This window comes from Trichomonas vaginalis, chromosome IV (assembly GCF_026262505.1).
Source record: "Trichomonas vaginalis G3 chromosome IV, whole genome shotgun sequence".
Taxonomy (NCBI): domain Eukaryota; phylum Parabasalia; order Trichomonadida; family Trichomonadidae; genus Trichomonas; species Trichomonas vaginalis.
The window spans coordinates 6,204,160-6,218,842 of record NC_067206.1 but is presented as its reverse complement, the minus strand read 5'-3'; the positions used below and the strand labels follow the sequence as shown (position 1 = coordinate 6,218,842).

At 32.4% G+C, this 14,683-nt stretch overlaps 7 protein-coding genes across 7 annotated transcripts, besides 7 other annotated features; 2 read left to right on the top strand and 5 right to left on the bottom strand.

Moving 5' to 3' along the window:
* Positions 1 to 848: 848 nt before the first annotated feature.
* Positions 849 to 2,198, top strand: TVAGG3_0040210 (nitrile biosynthetic process; the record flags this gene model as incomplete). The annotated part of the gene is made up of 1 exon (XM_001323962.2): positions 882 to 2,024. The coding sequence occupies one exon, from the start codon at positions 882 to 884 to the stop codon at positions 2,022 to 2,024; it is 1,143 nt and encodes a 380-aa protein (XP_001323997.1).
* Positions 2,199 to 2,252: 54 nt separating this feature from the next.
* Positions 2,253 to 3,420, bottom strand: TVAGG3_0040200 (uncharacterized protein; the record flags this gene model as incomplete). Its single annotated transcript, XM_001323961.1, has 1 exon — positions 2,286 to 3,086. The coding sequence occupies one exon, from the start codon at positions 3,084 to 3,086 to the stop codon at positions 2,286 to 2,288; it is 801 nt and encodes a 266-aa protein (XP_001323996.1).
* Positions 3,421 to 3,467: 47 nt separating this feature from the next.
* On the top strand, positions 3,468 to 4,508 carry TVAGG3_0040190 (pseudouridine synthase protein; the record flags this gene model as incomplete). The annotated part of the gene is made up of 1 exon (XM_001323960.1): positions 3,468 to 4,508. One exon carries the CDS (start codon positions 3,468 to 3,470, stop codon positions 4,506 to 4,508), a length of 1,041 nt encoding a protein of 346 aa, XP_001323995.1.
* Positions 4,509 to 4,545: 37 nt separating this feature from the next.
* TVAGG3_0040180 (retrograde transport, endosome to Golgi) lies at positions 4,546 to 5,448 on the bottom strand (the record flags this gene model as incomplete). Its single annotated transcript, XM_001323959.1, has 1 exon — positions 4,546 to 5,448. The coding sequence occupies one exon, from the start codon at positions 5,446 to 5,448 to the stop codon at positions 4,546 to 4,548; it is 903 nt and encodes a 300-aa protein (XP_001323994.1).
* Positions 5,449 to 5,712: 264 nt separating this feature from the next.
* Positions 5,713 to 7,610, bottom strand: TVAGG3_0040170 (regulation of choline O-acetyltransferase protein; the record flags this gene model as incomplete). The annotated part of the gene is made up of 1 exon (XM_001323958.2): positions 5,757 to 7,610. The coding sequence occupies one exon, from the start codon at positions 7,608 to 7,610 to the stop codon at positions 5,757 to 5,759; it is 1,854 nt and encodes a 617-aa protein (XP_001323993.1).
* A 114-nt stretch (positions 7,611 to 7,724) lies between these two features.
* Positions 7,725 to 7,762: a mobile genetic element.
* Positions 7,725 to 7,762: a terminal%2Cinverted (terminal inverted repeat of Banshee-A3 transposon ID:TVAGG3_0040160).
* Positions 7,763 to 8,347: 585 nt separating this feature from the next.
* Positions 8,348 to 11,968: a mobile genetic element.
* On the bottom strand, positions 8,437 to 10,095 carry TVAGG3_0040150 (MULE transposase domain-containing protein; the record flags this gene model as incomplete). The annotated part of the gene is made up of 1 exon (XM_001323957.2): positions 8,437 to 10,095. One exon carries the CDS (start codon positions 10,093 to 10,095, stop codon positions 8,437 to 8,439), a length of 1,659 nt encoding a protein of 552 aa, XP_001323992.2.
* Positions 10,431 to 11,960: a mobile genetic element.
* A 146-nt stretch (positions 11,969 to 12,114) lies between the features above and the next one.
* Positions 12,115 to 12,556: a mobile genetic element.
* Positions 12,557 to 12,612: 56 nt separating this feature from the next.
* TVAGG3_0040100 (uncharacterized protein) lies at positions 12,613 to 12,765 on the bottom strand (the record flags this gene model as incomplete). Its single annotated transcript, XM_001323955.1, has 1 exon — positions 12,613 to 12,765. One exon carries the CDS (start codon positions 12,763 to 12,765, stop codon positions 12,613 to 12,615), a length of 153 nt encoding a protein of 50 aa, XP_001323990.1.
* Positions 12,766 to 13,095: 330 nt separating this feature from the next.
* Positions 13,096 to 13,856: a mobile genetic element.
* A 278-nt stretch (positions 13,857 to 14,134) lies between these two features.
* Positions 14,135 to 14,181: a mobile genetic element.
* Positions 14,182 to 14,683: the final 502 nt, after the last annotated feature.

The window sequence follows — 14,683 nt, the reverse complement described above, 5'->3', positions numbered from 1 at the left end:
CTGCCTATACCATATTTGAATAGAACATTGATTCATTTTTGGACAAAAATACTTATCAAGATGTTGGCAAGATATATTTAATTTGAATTTGAATTTCTATATTCTTATAGATTGACGCAGAATTAATTAAGCAGATATATTCAATAAAATAAAGATTTATCCAACTCTCAAATGAGTGAAATGAGCCAATTTTTAAGAAAATGTAATAGAACAATTCCACATTACACAAAATACTAATACCTTGAAAGGTGGGCTTTGTGAATTGAACTTTTCAGAAATCTGTTCAATTTGAGTGAAATATGTTTTCTCCAAAGTGAAAATAATGCATATGTTAAACAATAGACTAAAAGGAACCAAACATTTTAATAACACATCATACGATCGAAAATTCGTGATTGAATTCTTGATGGTAATTTACAACTATTCAAATCATGATTTTCTTTGAATTTACGGGGAGTAAAAATTAATTATTAGTTAATTTCCTCATTTAATTGTTAACACATTAATTTAAATTATGTGAACGACGATTAAAATTTATGGTTCATACAATTTTTTCTATGAATGATGGGACATATCAAAATTACTACTACAGCTGCCAATAGCATTTTTAAATGAAAATCACAAGATGGATAAATTTTGTCAAAATTTTCGCAAATTCTAAATTAATGATAATTAATCTATTACAAATCTAATTTCATAAAATTAAATTTCAATAAATTTTTTTTCAGCGTCGAAAATCATAAAACGAACTATTCATATATCATGAATATCAAATCTCTATATTATTGTTTTCGATTCAATCTTGTTTAACACTTCTCAATAATATGGCCACTCTCTCTCACAAAATTCTAAATACAACACAAAAATAATTATATTAATAAATGGGTGCTGGACAAAGCGAGATCGCATATAACTCTGCAGTTACTGCTGCCGGTTATACAAGCATCACAGATAGCGAAGAAGATATTCCAAAGTCAACATCATTTGCAGAAGCTAATGAGTACTGTTTAAGTAATACAATCATCAAAACACCGTTCCATGCCAACTGGCACATGCATGAAGGCGCTTTCTACCCACCTTCTCCAAGAATGGGAACTGCTTTCGTTTATAATCCTAATAATCACAGGATCTACTACGCCTTCGGTGAAAAAGCAAACAATGAGTACTCAACTGAATTAGTTTGCTATGATATCGGAGCCAATACATGGTCAACAGTAATACAAGACCTTGGAATCGGCAGATCCCATGCAACTGCTACACTTATCGGTAACGATCTTTATATCTTTGGTGGTAACAATAATGAGACATATTATAACCAATTAATCAAAGTTAACTTAAACACAAACGAATTCTCCCAACTCCAAGGCCATGGCGAGGTTCCTTCCCCAAGAAATAATGCAGTTATCGGAAACTTCAACGGAAAGATCTATATCTGGGGAGGTTTTTCAAAAGTTAATGTAGATTCAAATATCTATGTTTATGACCTCAAGTCTAATACCTGGTCAATTGTAGATTGTGATTTCACGCCAAGACCAACCGCAGGATTTACCCAAATATATGATAAGATCTACATTTACGGATCCCACAATACGGATGGAATGTTAATTTTAGACCTCCAGAAATGCGCATTCGAACTTATCCCCAACAAAGGTTCATATCCACAGACAACACTCAACTACCCATCAGTTGTTGCATGTGGCTCTAATTACATCCTTTGCTTTGGAGGTACAAGCGACTTCGTATTTTCTCATTTATTCGCTTATGACGTTCTCCGTAGATGGTGGTTCCTCTTCCACATTAAGCCAGTGATGAACGATCAGCACAAGGGTGAGATCAGCGATATTGGCCTCTTCAAGGTCCCAAGAAACCATTCCGCTGCTGCTGTCTACGATACAAAGAATCGCCAGATCATTTATACATTCGGTAGCAAATTAGATCAAGATTCTCCACTTGGTATCTTTGAAATGGCAAAAGGTATCGCTCAATGCAACCAAAGAGAAGATATGGTTGCTATGCTTAGATAATTCTGTTGCGTTTTTGTATATAACTGTTAATAAATTGTATTCTGTTTGAACTTATTTAATCTTTTCATTGAATTTCAAAATTCATTTTTTTCAATTTTGTTTCAAATCATCCAATATCATTCAACATTTCTCAAATCTCCATGTAATATAACAATTATCATTCAGATTTCATGTGTTACCAATTAAATTTTGATCATAAAAATATATCTAAAAATTTTTCTTTCAAATAACTACAAACACTATATTTACTTACAAATAATATTACAATTTTCCCGATTGCTGAACTTGATCGAAGTATTCGTTCAAGTGTTGCTCTGTTTGGCCTTTTGAGAAGGAAACAAACATAAAATATCCACCTAATGCAATGAAAGACACAATAATAAATAAAATTATTGGTCCGAAATCAACATCTGGTGTATCTAGCTCTGAAATTGGAAGATTTTGGTGGGTAAAGGCAAAAGAATCCCACGAAACATCAACTTTAGTATTTTTGGTTTTACGCTTATTTCGAACGCACTTTATTGTATCGGATGATATTAATTGGCCTTCGATAATCGTATTTGCGAATTTGCAAAAAGCCACATGAGGATAAGACCATTTAATAGGCTTAATTTCTACGAAAATCACCTTCTTGTCTTTTTTAACATATGCGCGCTTTATTTTTGGAACATGTACTTCACATCTGCTATAACCATCTCCAATTGTAAAATTAGGGCACTTACAACCCTCAGTTTGTGTACAAAGAGCATCTTTTGAACACTTAGGTCTGCAGCGCCAACAACCTTTTTTAGCTGGTTCTCCAAAATCAAAAAAAAGTCTGCAATGACACTGCCCGCCATAGTATATAGTATTTGGAAGTGTGCAGTCTGTTCTATTCATTGTAACACTTCGAACGTCTCGAGTTCCTTTTTTAACGATTGTTGTGAAGCCGCCAGTTTCTGATTTATCGATACCACTTTGAAGATTAACGTCTATTTTTGTTAAACCTGCATTCCCAAACATTTCAAGAGTACTTTGACGACATTTAACTTCATTCGCGCCTTGATCGAGGCATTTTTCCATGAAAGCTTGCGCAAGTACTTCTGGACTAGCATTTAACAACTCATCCACAATGGAAGACGTTACAAGCTCCAGTAGAAAAAATAAAAGCATAGGATAATTCAAAAATGATTTTGTAAACGAACGGTTATTTTTCGGGAAATTTATTATGTTAAAAATATTAGAAAATAATTATTTATGATATCTAAATTTTTGATCGGAATTAAATTGTCTATTCAATTTGAATTTTGACATCTATACGAAAACATGCAAATTTCAAATACACATCATTTTTGTGTATCTAATTTTGATTTAAATTTTGCATTATTCACGATTTTTCTATAATTGTAAAACAAATATTTAGGGCCTGATTAATATATTCTGGGGGAGACAAAATTCCTAGTTATGGGCGGAATATTTAGCTTTATTCATAAAGAGGTTCAATTAACAACACCACTTCCAGAATCAAACAGATATCTTATTACCAAAAAACCAGCATGCGTTGTTATTTATTTTCGCTATATTGGAACAGGTTATCATGGTTTGCAATATAACGAGAAAGTTAGGACAATTGACTCTGATTTGTTTGAAGGATTAGAAAAATCAGGCATTTTGCCAGAAGGTTCCTATAAACGCAGAGGAAAAATAGCTTGGAATGAAGCGTCTAGAACAGATGCTGGTGTTCACGCATGCGGCCAACTTATTTGCTTTAAATCTTATGAAATTTGTGATATGGAGTGTTCACAAATACCAGAATTAATTAACAAAAATCTTCCATCGGATTCAACAATAAAAATAATGTCTTGCTTATGTACAAATTCACCATTTCCAGTTAAAGATTTCGCAACACATAGAAAATACAACTATTTACTCCCATTACATGTCTTTTCATCAACAGATCCAGATCATTTAGATTATTTACGTCAAAAAATATGTCCTCTCTTCATTGGCCAGCATAATTTCCACAACTATACTAATGGAACACCTAAAACATACAAAGGTGCTCAAAGATTTATTACAGACTTTACTTTTGGCGACGTTTTCACAATTAATGGCGAGGAATACGTTCTCTTTTACATCAGAGGCATAAGTTTCATGCTCAACCAGATTAGAAAGATGATATCCATGGTTACAGCCGCTTCTTTCAACCAAGTTACTCCAGAAGAAGTTTCGAGATCATTAACAGAAGAAACATGCAGAATCCAGTTATTACCAGGCGACGGATTATTCCTTGATCAAATAGAGTACGAAGAATACATGAGTAAGCTAAAACATCCAAATCCAAATAATGATATTGAATTTCGTGCTTGGAGACCAGTTATTGAAGAATGGAAGCAAAAAGTTCTGTTCCCACATATAGCACAAACGATCAAAAAGACAGATGTCTTTAGATCATGGCAGAAAAATTGCTTATTACAATTTCCAGTTCAATTTGTTAAAGAGTAAATGTTATTAGTTATTGAAACAGATAATAGTTTATTAATTATTCTTTTTTATAACATGGTACATAATCTCCAAGATCTTTGTAATAATGTTTATCATTTTCATCAACTAGGAGGAATCTAATGCTATAACTAACATTAAGGAACTTACTTGTGTTCTTTGGATATGGCCAGGCCTTAACACCGCCCATGTAGAATCTAATAGGAATCGAATCTCCTCTGACAGGGATTCCATCAAGAATTTCATGTTGACAAATGATTGTATCTTGCTTGAATGTGACAATACCGTTATTGAATGATTCCAAACGCTTGATTTGTATGTAAACTTTGACAATTCTGATTTTTACAATGAGGAAATTCACTTTTCCGATAATACAGTCATCGACAGCAAAAGAAGGATTCTGAATAACAAACTCTACATGAAGTACATTCTGTATACCGACTTCTGCTTTCAAAGGAACGATTGAATCTGGCTTTGCCTCTGCAAATAGAACGTAAATTGGAACATCATCGTTTACTTCTTGCTGTTTTGTCTTAATTGAGGCTTGAACATGATACCTTGAATCAAAATGCGTTCCATAAAAGGAAGGAACTTCATAATCGAGAGGTCTGAGTTCAAATTTGATAGTAGCGTCTTTTGTTAGAGTTCCAGATTCAGCAATTTGCTTTGTACGCTTGTAGAAAGTGGTTAATGAACCATCAGATTTATTTCTGTTTTGGCCAACTACGGAAATATATATCGATTCGTAGGTAAGAGATCTTGCACCGTTTAAATTGATATCTATAGTACCAGTAATCTTGTCATCATGTAAATAAATAATTGATACGGGGAAATAATATGATAATCTGTATTGTTCATTCTTCTCTAGAGAATCTAGGTTTAATTTAATCAATTTTTCGGATCCTGAATTTGATTTGGATGACCCGAACAGTGATTTAAACATTTGAATGTAAACTATTGAATTTGATATTGCAGTTCAAAAAGATTTATCCTCACATATCAATTTTTATTAGATAATTAAGTTAGACATGAGTTAAATATCAATTATATGAACAGTTTTTTGTTGATCTCTTGAAACTCGTACTCTTTTTTTCGCATCTATGAAGTATTTTGCAATATAATTAAGATCACAAATATACATACTCAATTTTATGCATATAAATCCATAAAAAGAGAAAAAGTATGACTAAATAAAAATTCCAAAAATTATTTATTAACACTATTTCGTTTTTAACTTTATACACATATTGATTATATAGAGTTACTGCTGTAAAGATCACTTGTTGACTTATCATCGTTATCTTCGTCATCTTCATCTTTTTGGGTGTGTTGATACCAACAAATGGATGCAATGAGGATGATAAGGAAGACACCACCGCATACACTTGCTATAATGATGATTTTCTTCTGCTTATCGGTCAATTCACTACCACCTCCACCGCCGCCACCGCTGCCACCGCTGCCACCTGATGGAGTTGGTGTACCACCTCCTCCACCTGGTGGTGTATATTCGTATAATGGATCGGATGTGAATTTAGATTCGTATTGCTTAACAGTATTGCAAAATCTAACAGGATCAGCACATTTCAGTGTATATGGATATTCTCCAGAGCGTTTAAATGATGTATAAGTTTCGTCTTCTTTTGTACATGTGATTGTTTTTTCAGCATTTGATTCACCTTTATATGTAAACATATATGATGAATTGTTAGCTGCACACGAATATGTTCCGCATTCTGTATCGTTGCCAGGAAGAAAGGCTTTTCCATTTGGGCAATTCGTTGTTGGGATTTTAATTAAAGCCCAGTCATAAGTTGGTTCCATTGTTACATTAAAGTATCCCATAGGATTGTAAAAGTAGGTGGCAGAGCAATAAGTATCAGAAAAATGATTTTCGGCGCAATTTGCTGAGCCAAGACTATCAATATCGAGAGTTCCACTATGCTTAAAGTCAAACATAGTAGTGTCCCAGCTGTCTGAGAATTCATAGAATGTTCCCTTGGGGAATTTTAGTTGTGGCAAATTTTGGCCATAATCTGGATTAGGATTTCCATTAACAGATCTACTATTTCCATATATAATTGGTTGCATTTGTGTATAGTCAACATTATAAAATCCTGTATCTAATAGCATTGCAAGTGTTACATCAGTTACTCTTGAGAATTTCGCTTTCTCAGCTTCCATAATGAATCCTGTCATGACATCAGTTTGGAATCTCATTGCCTCTGGATGTGATTTTTCAATTCCTTCAGTAGTTTCTAATTCAATTCCAGATACAACGCTTGATTTGCCATAAGTAATATAAGTAATGTTATAGTGATTGATTGCGAATTGATGGGCCTTAGGAGTAACTAAGAAACTGTATTCTCTCTGTTGTTCACCAGTATTTAACTTAGTATGCCACGTTGCATTAAGAACAATATTTTCGTGAGGTGTTGATGTATTCAAAGGATGATAGCGATCGTAAAGTGAAGCTGAAATTCCACAGGCGTGTAAAGATTCGTGTAATAACGTATAAAAGAATCGGTCATCATCAGAATCGATGTTACTTGCTGTTGTTGGTAGGTATCGTGTATTGACAAACATTACAGCTTGAACTGGTCTAAAAGCTTGATTTTCAATTTGAGTGATAGCTGTTAGAGCTATTTGTTCAAGATTAGGCTTAGATGGTCTTGGAATAACATTAACAACTAAATCGATATCGCTTACTTCTGCATTATCGCCAGATCCAAGACTTGTAGTTAAAGATTTGTAATTTTTAAGGGTAATTTTATCTTTTAAGCGTCGAACTTTGAGTAATTTCGAAAGATATGTATTGACATTGCCTAATGTAGTTTCAAGAGCAGTCTTTTTCTCTGCAGAGAGAACGTCATCTGCTTCGCAAGTGTAGTTAACACCATTCCATGAGACTGATCCACTTGCGGCTGCACAAGAAAGTGTGTCCGGTGTTACACTGAATTTAATTCTTATAGGTTCAAATGAATCTGCAATTGTTGTTTCCATAACACTAATTGCTTCTTTATCTTGTATGGATTGATGTCCACAGACATGGTAGAATTTTGTTCTTGCTGCATTCTCACCGAAAAACAGAAATAACAAAATCATTCGAGAAATTTGAAATGTAAAAATAAAAGAAATAAAATCAAAACTTTTTCAGAGAAATTTTAATTAAGGGTTTCGTTTTGCGAAAAAACGTACAATACGCAATTTCGCTAAAAATGTTGTAAACAGAAATCCATCAAAAGTGACACCTCAGAAAAGCTAAAATATTGAATTTTTGGAACTTTTGATAGAGCACGTTTTTAAATATTAATTAAAGTAAATGTATATTTTGTAAAGATTCTTTTTAATAAAAAAATAAAATTTTGAAGAAGAACACAAAATCTTCTGAAAAATAATATCACATAAACTCATATTATTTTCTAATATATAACTATTTTATATAAAAATCAAATTCAATGATCTTAAAAGCGAAGGATAAACCACAAAATTTACGAATATAATGAGTGGGAATATAATGCTTATCTATCATAAAACCATATGAAATATCAATTTTTGCTTTACGCCTAATTTTTGACGACAATTAGCAAAAAATGTTAAATGTTAACACTCAGTCCATTTGAATATGAAAAATAAAATTGACTTTGATTAAATGTTTTTATTTATCATGCAATTCTTCTTGCGACCAAAGATTTGAATAAAAGTTCAAAAAATAAGATAGCTTAAAAATAATATACGGTAGTGTTTACTAATAGATGAATAGTATATAAATTCTATTAAAATGGATTTGATCCAAAAAAATATAAAACCAAAAATAATTGTTATAATTTAAATGAAGAAGTGAGTGTGGGACAAACTATCCACTGTCACTTTTTTATTAACCTTATTTTAAAAAATTAATAAAATAATAATAAAAAATTATTTGAATCTTTTACATTAATTGTTTCTTTTTTAAAAGTACCTTTAAAGTACAATAAACAAGATTTGAATCTATTGATCCTTGTTGCAAACTTGAATATATTGCTTCAAGCATTTTCAAACATTCGACTTTTTTGTTTTCCAATATTTGTTCATGGTCATTAGCTTTTCGTAATATACGAACAACTTTATCACTATTGATTAATTGAACTTTAAATTTAATCAATAATGCTGGAACAACCGTTGTGTATAATTCAACAACAAAATCGTCTAATCGAATATTCCTTCTCTCTGGGAAATAAGAATGCTTGAGAACTTTGAAATGTGACTCACTGACGTTATTAGTCGCGTCACCTCCGTTGCGATAGCGCTTATTCCAACGATCTAAATGATGCCTCCATTGCCTATCGAAGTACTTTTGGGCTTTCGGTTCAGTGGAAAGAATTTCAAGAATTCGATCATAAACTGCATCTAGGTCTGCAGCTTCTTCTTGAGTGAGGTGCTCTGGAACTTCTTCACTTGTTTCAGACGTTTCTTCTTCTGGAATAAATTCAGAATCGTTTGGATCATCAGAAGATTCTCGTGGTAAAAAGATTTGAGAAGGTTGAAATTCATTTTCGATGAATTCTTCTTCATATTGTTCCTCTTCTTCAATTTCTTCTGCTTGAAGTAAGTGAGATTGAGCTGGTTCCTCTCTAGGATTTTCTTCTTCTTGGTTCTGTTCTTCCTCGGGAGATTCTTCTTTAGTATCGAATACTAATAATTTCATTAGATTATAAAATTCTTCAAAATTGTCTCGTGATTTAAACTTATCCGCTTTTCTTAATATGGCGCGAAGGACATGCACGCCACACCAAAGAATATGACAGTTTGGAATACCTCGCTCAATTGCCTCGGCTATTTGTGGGGCGCAGTCCATACTTATCATCTCGGGTTCTCTATTAATATATTGAAAATAACGACAAACACAATATTGAATATTTTCGCTTGTGTCAGGAGAAATAAAGAAATACAAAAAAGGAAAAACAATAGTATGTTCTGTTTTTCCTGTGAGTGCATATAATGGAATGTTAGCCCTTAGAAGTTTATACGTTGAATCGATGTGAAACGTAGAAATTTGGTGACCAAGGGCCTTCGCTTCGAAAGGTGCATATAAAAAAACTAGTTTTCCCGGCTCAGAGATAAATTCAATTAAATCTTCTGGACAACTTTCTTGAACAGATTCGACAAAGATAGCTAAAGAAACTTTTTCATCCGAACTAAAGCGTTTGGAAACAATTTCAGCTCTTTGAGCAAATTTACGTAATGCATCTGGACCTTGTGCAAATATTGAAAGTAACTCTTCGTCTGTATATGAAATATTTAAGTCTTGGAAACACTTAAGTTGAGCTGTAGCATGATTCATATTGTTTTCAAAGTAATGTTTAAGATAATTTCTGACAAATAATGAGGATATTGTTTTTGTTGATTTCGGAGGTGCAGAATGATCATGAGAGTCAGAGTGGATTAGTAGTTCATATTTATCTTGATCTATTATCCGGACTTTGAATTTAGCTTGACATTGTGGATACTTACATTTGTATTCGATCGTGGAGTATTCTTTCCTGCATTTTTGAGAGTAGCCCATGCTAGCTTTTATCTCTTCTTGGATACCAAACTGGAGGAGCTCCATAGTGTTGAATATCACGGGCTCCATACAACAAATTGAATAAGGTATTTCAAAATTTGAAGGAAATGGTCCATCATTGAATGTAGTGGCCGGGAATTGAATGACATACAGATAGTTTGAGGAAATTTGTTATAAATTATAATATAATTGAAGAATTAATTATCAAAACAAGTCTAAGAGCCATTTGTCAGATTTTCCCGAAATGCAAGGTTAAGATTTTAGCAGCGACTAACTTTGAGTGTACATATATAATTGTTATACTGAGTACTTTCTATCTGTGTTACTTATTTGAGTCTAAGAGCCATTTGTCAGATTTTCCCGAAATGCAAGGTTAAGATGAGAAAGGGACAAACTATCCAGTGTCACTTTTCAAAGGAATAAAAAAATAATAAAGATGAAATAATAACATGAAATCTTATATAAATATAATTTTATCTAAATAGATAAATGAATTAAGCAGTTTACAGTTATATATATTTAATGAGAGACAATATCTAGTTCTATGGTAGAAATGACTCTTAGACTCAAATAAGTAACACAGATAGAAAGTACTCAGTATAACAATTATATATGTACACTCAAAGTTAGTCGCTGCTAAAATCTTAACCTTGCATTTCGGGAAAATCTGACAAATGACTCTTAGACTCAAATAAGTAACACAGATAGAAAGTACTCAGTATAACAATTATATATGTACACTCAAAGTTAGTCGCTGCTAAAATCTTAACCTTGCATTTCGGGAAAATCTGACAAATGGCTCTTAGACTTGTTTTGATAATTAATTCTTCAATTATATTATAATTTATAACAAATTTCCTCAAACTATCTGTATGTCATTCAATTCCCGGCCACTACATTCAATGATGGACCATTTCCTTCAAATTTTGAAATACCTTATTCAATTTGTTGTATGGAGCCCGTGATATTCAACACTATGGAGCTCCTCCAGTTTGGTATCCAAGAAGAGATAAAAGCTAGCATGGGCTACTCTCAAAAATGCAGGAAAGAATACTCCACGATCGAATACAAATGTAAGTATCCACAATGTCAAGCTAAATTCAAAGTCCGGATAATAGATCAAGATAAATATGAACTACTAATCCACGCTGACTCTCATGATCATTCTGCACCTCCGAAATCAACAAAAACAATATCCTCATTATTTGTCAGAAATTATCTTAAACATTACTTTGAAAACAATATGAATCATGCTACAGCTCAACTTAAGTGTTTCCAAGACTTAAATATTTCATATACAGACGAAGAGTTACTTTCAATATTTGCACAAGGTCCAGATGCATTACGTAAATTTGCTCAAAGAGCTGAAATTGTTTCCAAACGCTTTAGTTCGGATGAAAAAGTTTCTTTAGCTATCTTTGTCGAATCTGTTCAAGGAAGTTGTCCAGAAGATTTAATTGAATTTATCTCTGAGCCGGGAAAACTAGTTTTTTTATATGCACCTTTCGAAGCGAAGGCCCTTGGTCACCAAATTTCTACGTTTCACATCGATTCAACGTATAAACTTCTAAGGGCTAACATTCCATTATATGCACTCACAGGAAAAACAGAACATACTATTGTTTTTCCTTTTTTGTATTTCTTTATTTCTCCTGACACAAGCGAAAATATTCAATATTGTGTTTGTCGTTATTTTCAATATATTAATAGAGAACCCGAGATGATAAGTATGGACTGCGCCCCACAAATAGCCGAGGCAATTGAGCGAGGTATTCCAAACTGTCATATTCTTTGGTGTGGCGTGCATGTCCTTCGCGCCATATTAAGAAAAGCGGATAAGTTTAAATCACGAGACAATTTTGAAGAATTTTATAATCTAATGAAATTATTAGTATTCGATACTAAAGAAGTGTTGTAAGACGAGTTACGGAAAGTGAGGTGAACCGAAAAAGTGACACTTATTTGGTCGGATAAATTCCCTATATATTTACTTGTCAAAAAAAATCAGACTTTTTTTGCTTTAAAAAATTTATAAGTTAATTATTGAGAACGAAGGTGAAAGGAAATGGATATCTCTTACCTTTCATTCCCTCGAGAAAGTTCAAAAACTTGGGTGCAATCAGTTCTGATTGCACCCAAGTTTTTGAACTTTGTATAAGGAATTGTTGGCTATGATGCACTGATCATGAATCAGTACATCATAGCCAACAATTCCTTCGCAAACAGCGGGAAACTTTGTCTGAATAGTTTAACATTCAGACAAAGTTTCCCGCTGTCAGAGAGGGAATGGAAGGGTAAGAGGTATATATTCATAATGTATACCTCTTACCCTTTCATTCCCTCGAGAAAGTTCAAAAACTTGGGTGCAATCAGTTCTGATTGCACCCAAGTTTTTGAACTTTGTATAAGGAATTGTTGGCTATGATGCACTGATCATGAATCAGTACATCATAGCCAACAATTCCTTCGCAAACAGCGGGAAACTTTGTCTGAATAGTTTAACATTTTGGAGAACGGTTTCGACGTTAATACCGCTTTGAATAGTTTAACATTTTGGAGAACTTATACAAAGTTCAAAAACTTTGTCTGAAGAATTCTTCCATCTGTTAAAGGGACATTTTGGAGAACGGTTTCGACGTTAATACCGCTTTGAATTTGTTGATTAGCTTGATTTAACCATTCTAAATCAATTAAATCGAAGATTCTACCACTCATTGGAAAATTATAAGTTTTGAAAAAAACCGTAAATCATTATTGAATCTAAAAATATTTATGTACAAAAAGTCGGTATATATTCTATAATTATTTAAAATAATGAAAAAGTTGATTTGTGAATCATTGAAATATTAATGCTGTTATATATATATATCAGATGATATAAGATGATTTTTTTAAATAAAAAATAAAATTTAATTTTTTAATTGTTAAAATAAGAATAGTAAGCTTGACAAGTAATTTAAGTTTTTGCTTTGTAAAGTTATTTGGTTGGCAAATGCATTGTGTCACTTTTTGTTTGAGTTCACTTTCCGTAATTTGTCTTATGATAGAAGAATCTCCCGAGGAAGAACAGAACCAAGAAGAAGAAAATCCTAGAGAGGAACCAGCTCAATCTCACTTACTTCAAGCAGAAGAAATTGAAGAAGAGGAACAATATGAAGAAGAATTCATCGAAAATGAATTTCAACCTTCTCAAATCTTTTTACCACGAGAATCTTCTGATGATCCAAACGATTCTGAATTTATTCCAGAAGAAGAAACGTCTGAAACAAGTGAAGAAGTTCCAGAGCACCTCACTCAAGAAGAAGCTGCAGACCTAGATGCAGTTTATGATCGAATTCTTGAAATTCTTTCCACTGAACCGAAAGCCCAAAAGTACTTCGATAGGCAATGGAGGCATCATTTAGATCGTTGGAATAAGCGCTATCGCAACGGAGGTGACGCGACTAATAACGTCAGTGAGTCACATTTCAAAGTTCTCAAGCATTCTTATTTCCCAGAGAGAAGGAATATTCGATTAGACGATTTTGTTGTTGAATTATACACAACGGTTGTTCCAGCATTATTGATTAAATTTAAAGTTCAATTAATCAATAGTGATAAAGTTGTTCGTATATTACGAAAAGCTAATGACCATGAACAAATATTGGAAAACAAAAAAGTCGAATGTTTGAAAATGCTTGAAGCAATATATTCAAGTTTGCAACAAGGATCAATAGATTCAAATCTTGTTTATTGTACTTTAAAGGTACTTTTAAAAAAGAAACAATTAATGTAAAAGATTCAAATAATTTTGGGGTATTATTATTGTCGTCTGGCGGTTTTAGACGACAATGCGAATTTTCAAATAATAGGATTTTTAGCCAGATAAAGAGCTACTCCATATATCATGCGTGTTTGCATACTATATACATAGATGGAATTGATGTTCTTCCTTTATTTAGGTACCGAAACATGCTTGAAAAATCTATTTTTTAGACGACAATGATAATTTTGTCACTTTTCCAGACGACAATAATAATTTGTCACCTTTTTAGACGACAATAATAATTTTGTCACTTTTTCCAGACGACAATAAAACATCCTCAATAATTTTTTATTATTATTTTATTAATTTTTTAAAATAAGGTTAATTTTGCGGTATCATATTTTTGGAAAATCTTTATGAATATTATATAAAAAGTATGGCATTCCAAACGGGAACCGCGGTTGGTTACCATGGATTTCCGTCACCGGTCACATTTTAAAGATTTTTAAAGCCTTATAAAAATATGCTTTGTAAATCATTTTTTGTAAATCGGCAAAAATTTGGTAATTTTCTTCAACTAATAAATCTGCGAATAGCATTTATAATACAAGAACAATCTTTTAAAATGCGTTTGATTCATTTTTGTATAATTTCATATAGGCACATATATTCTTCCGGGACTTTCCGTGATTTTACCGTAAAATCATTAGTTTACACCAATTTTTCCGTATTTTGAATAGTTTACTGCACTTTTTCCGTAAAATTGAGTTACGGGAATCCGCAAAATTTCCGGACCTCATTTTTCATAGAATATAATAATAATATTTGATAAAAAGATATATTATTTATATTTTTGATTTTTGAATTACGGAAAAAGTGAATTGATAA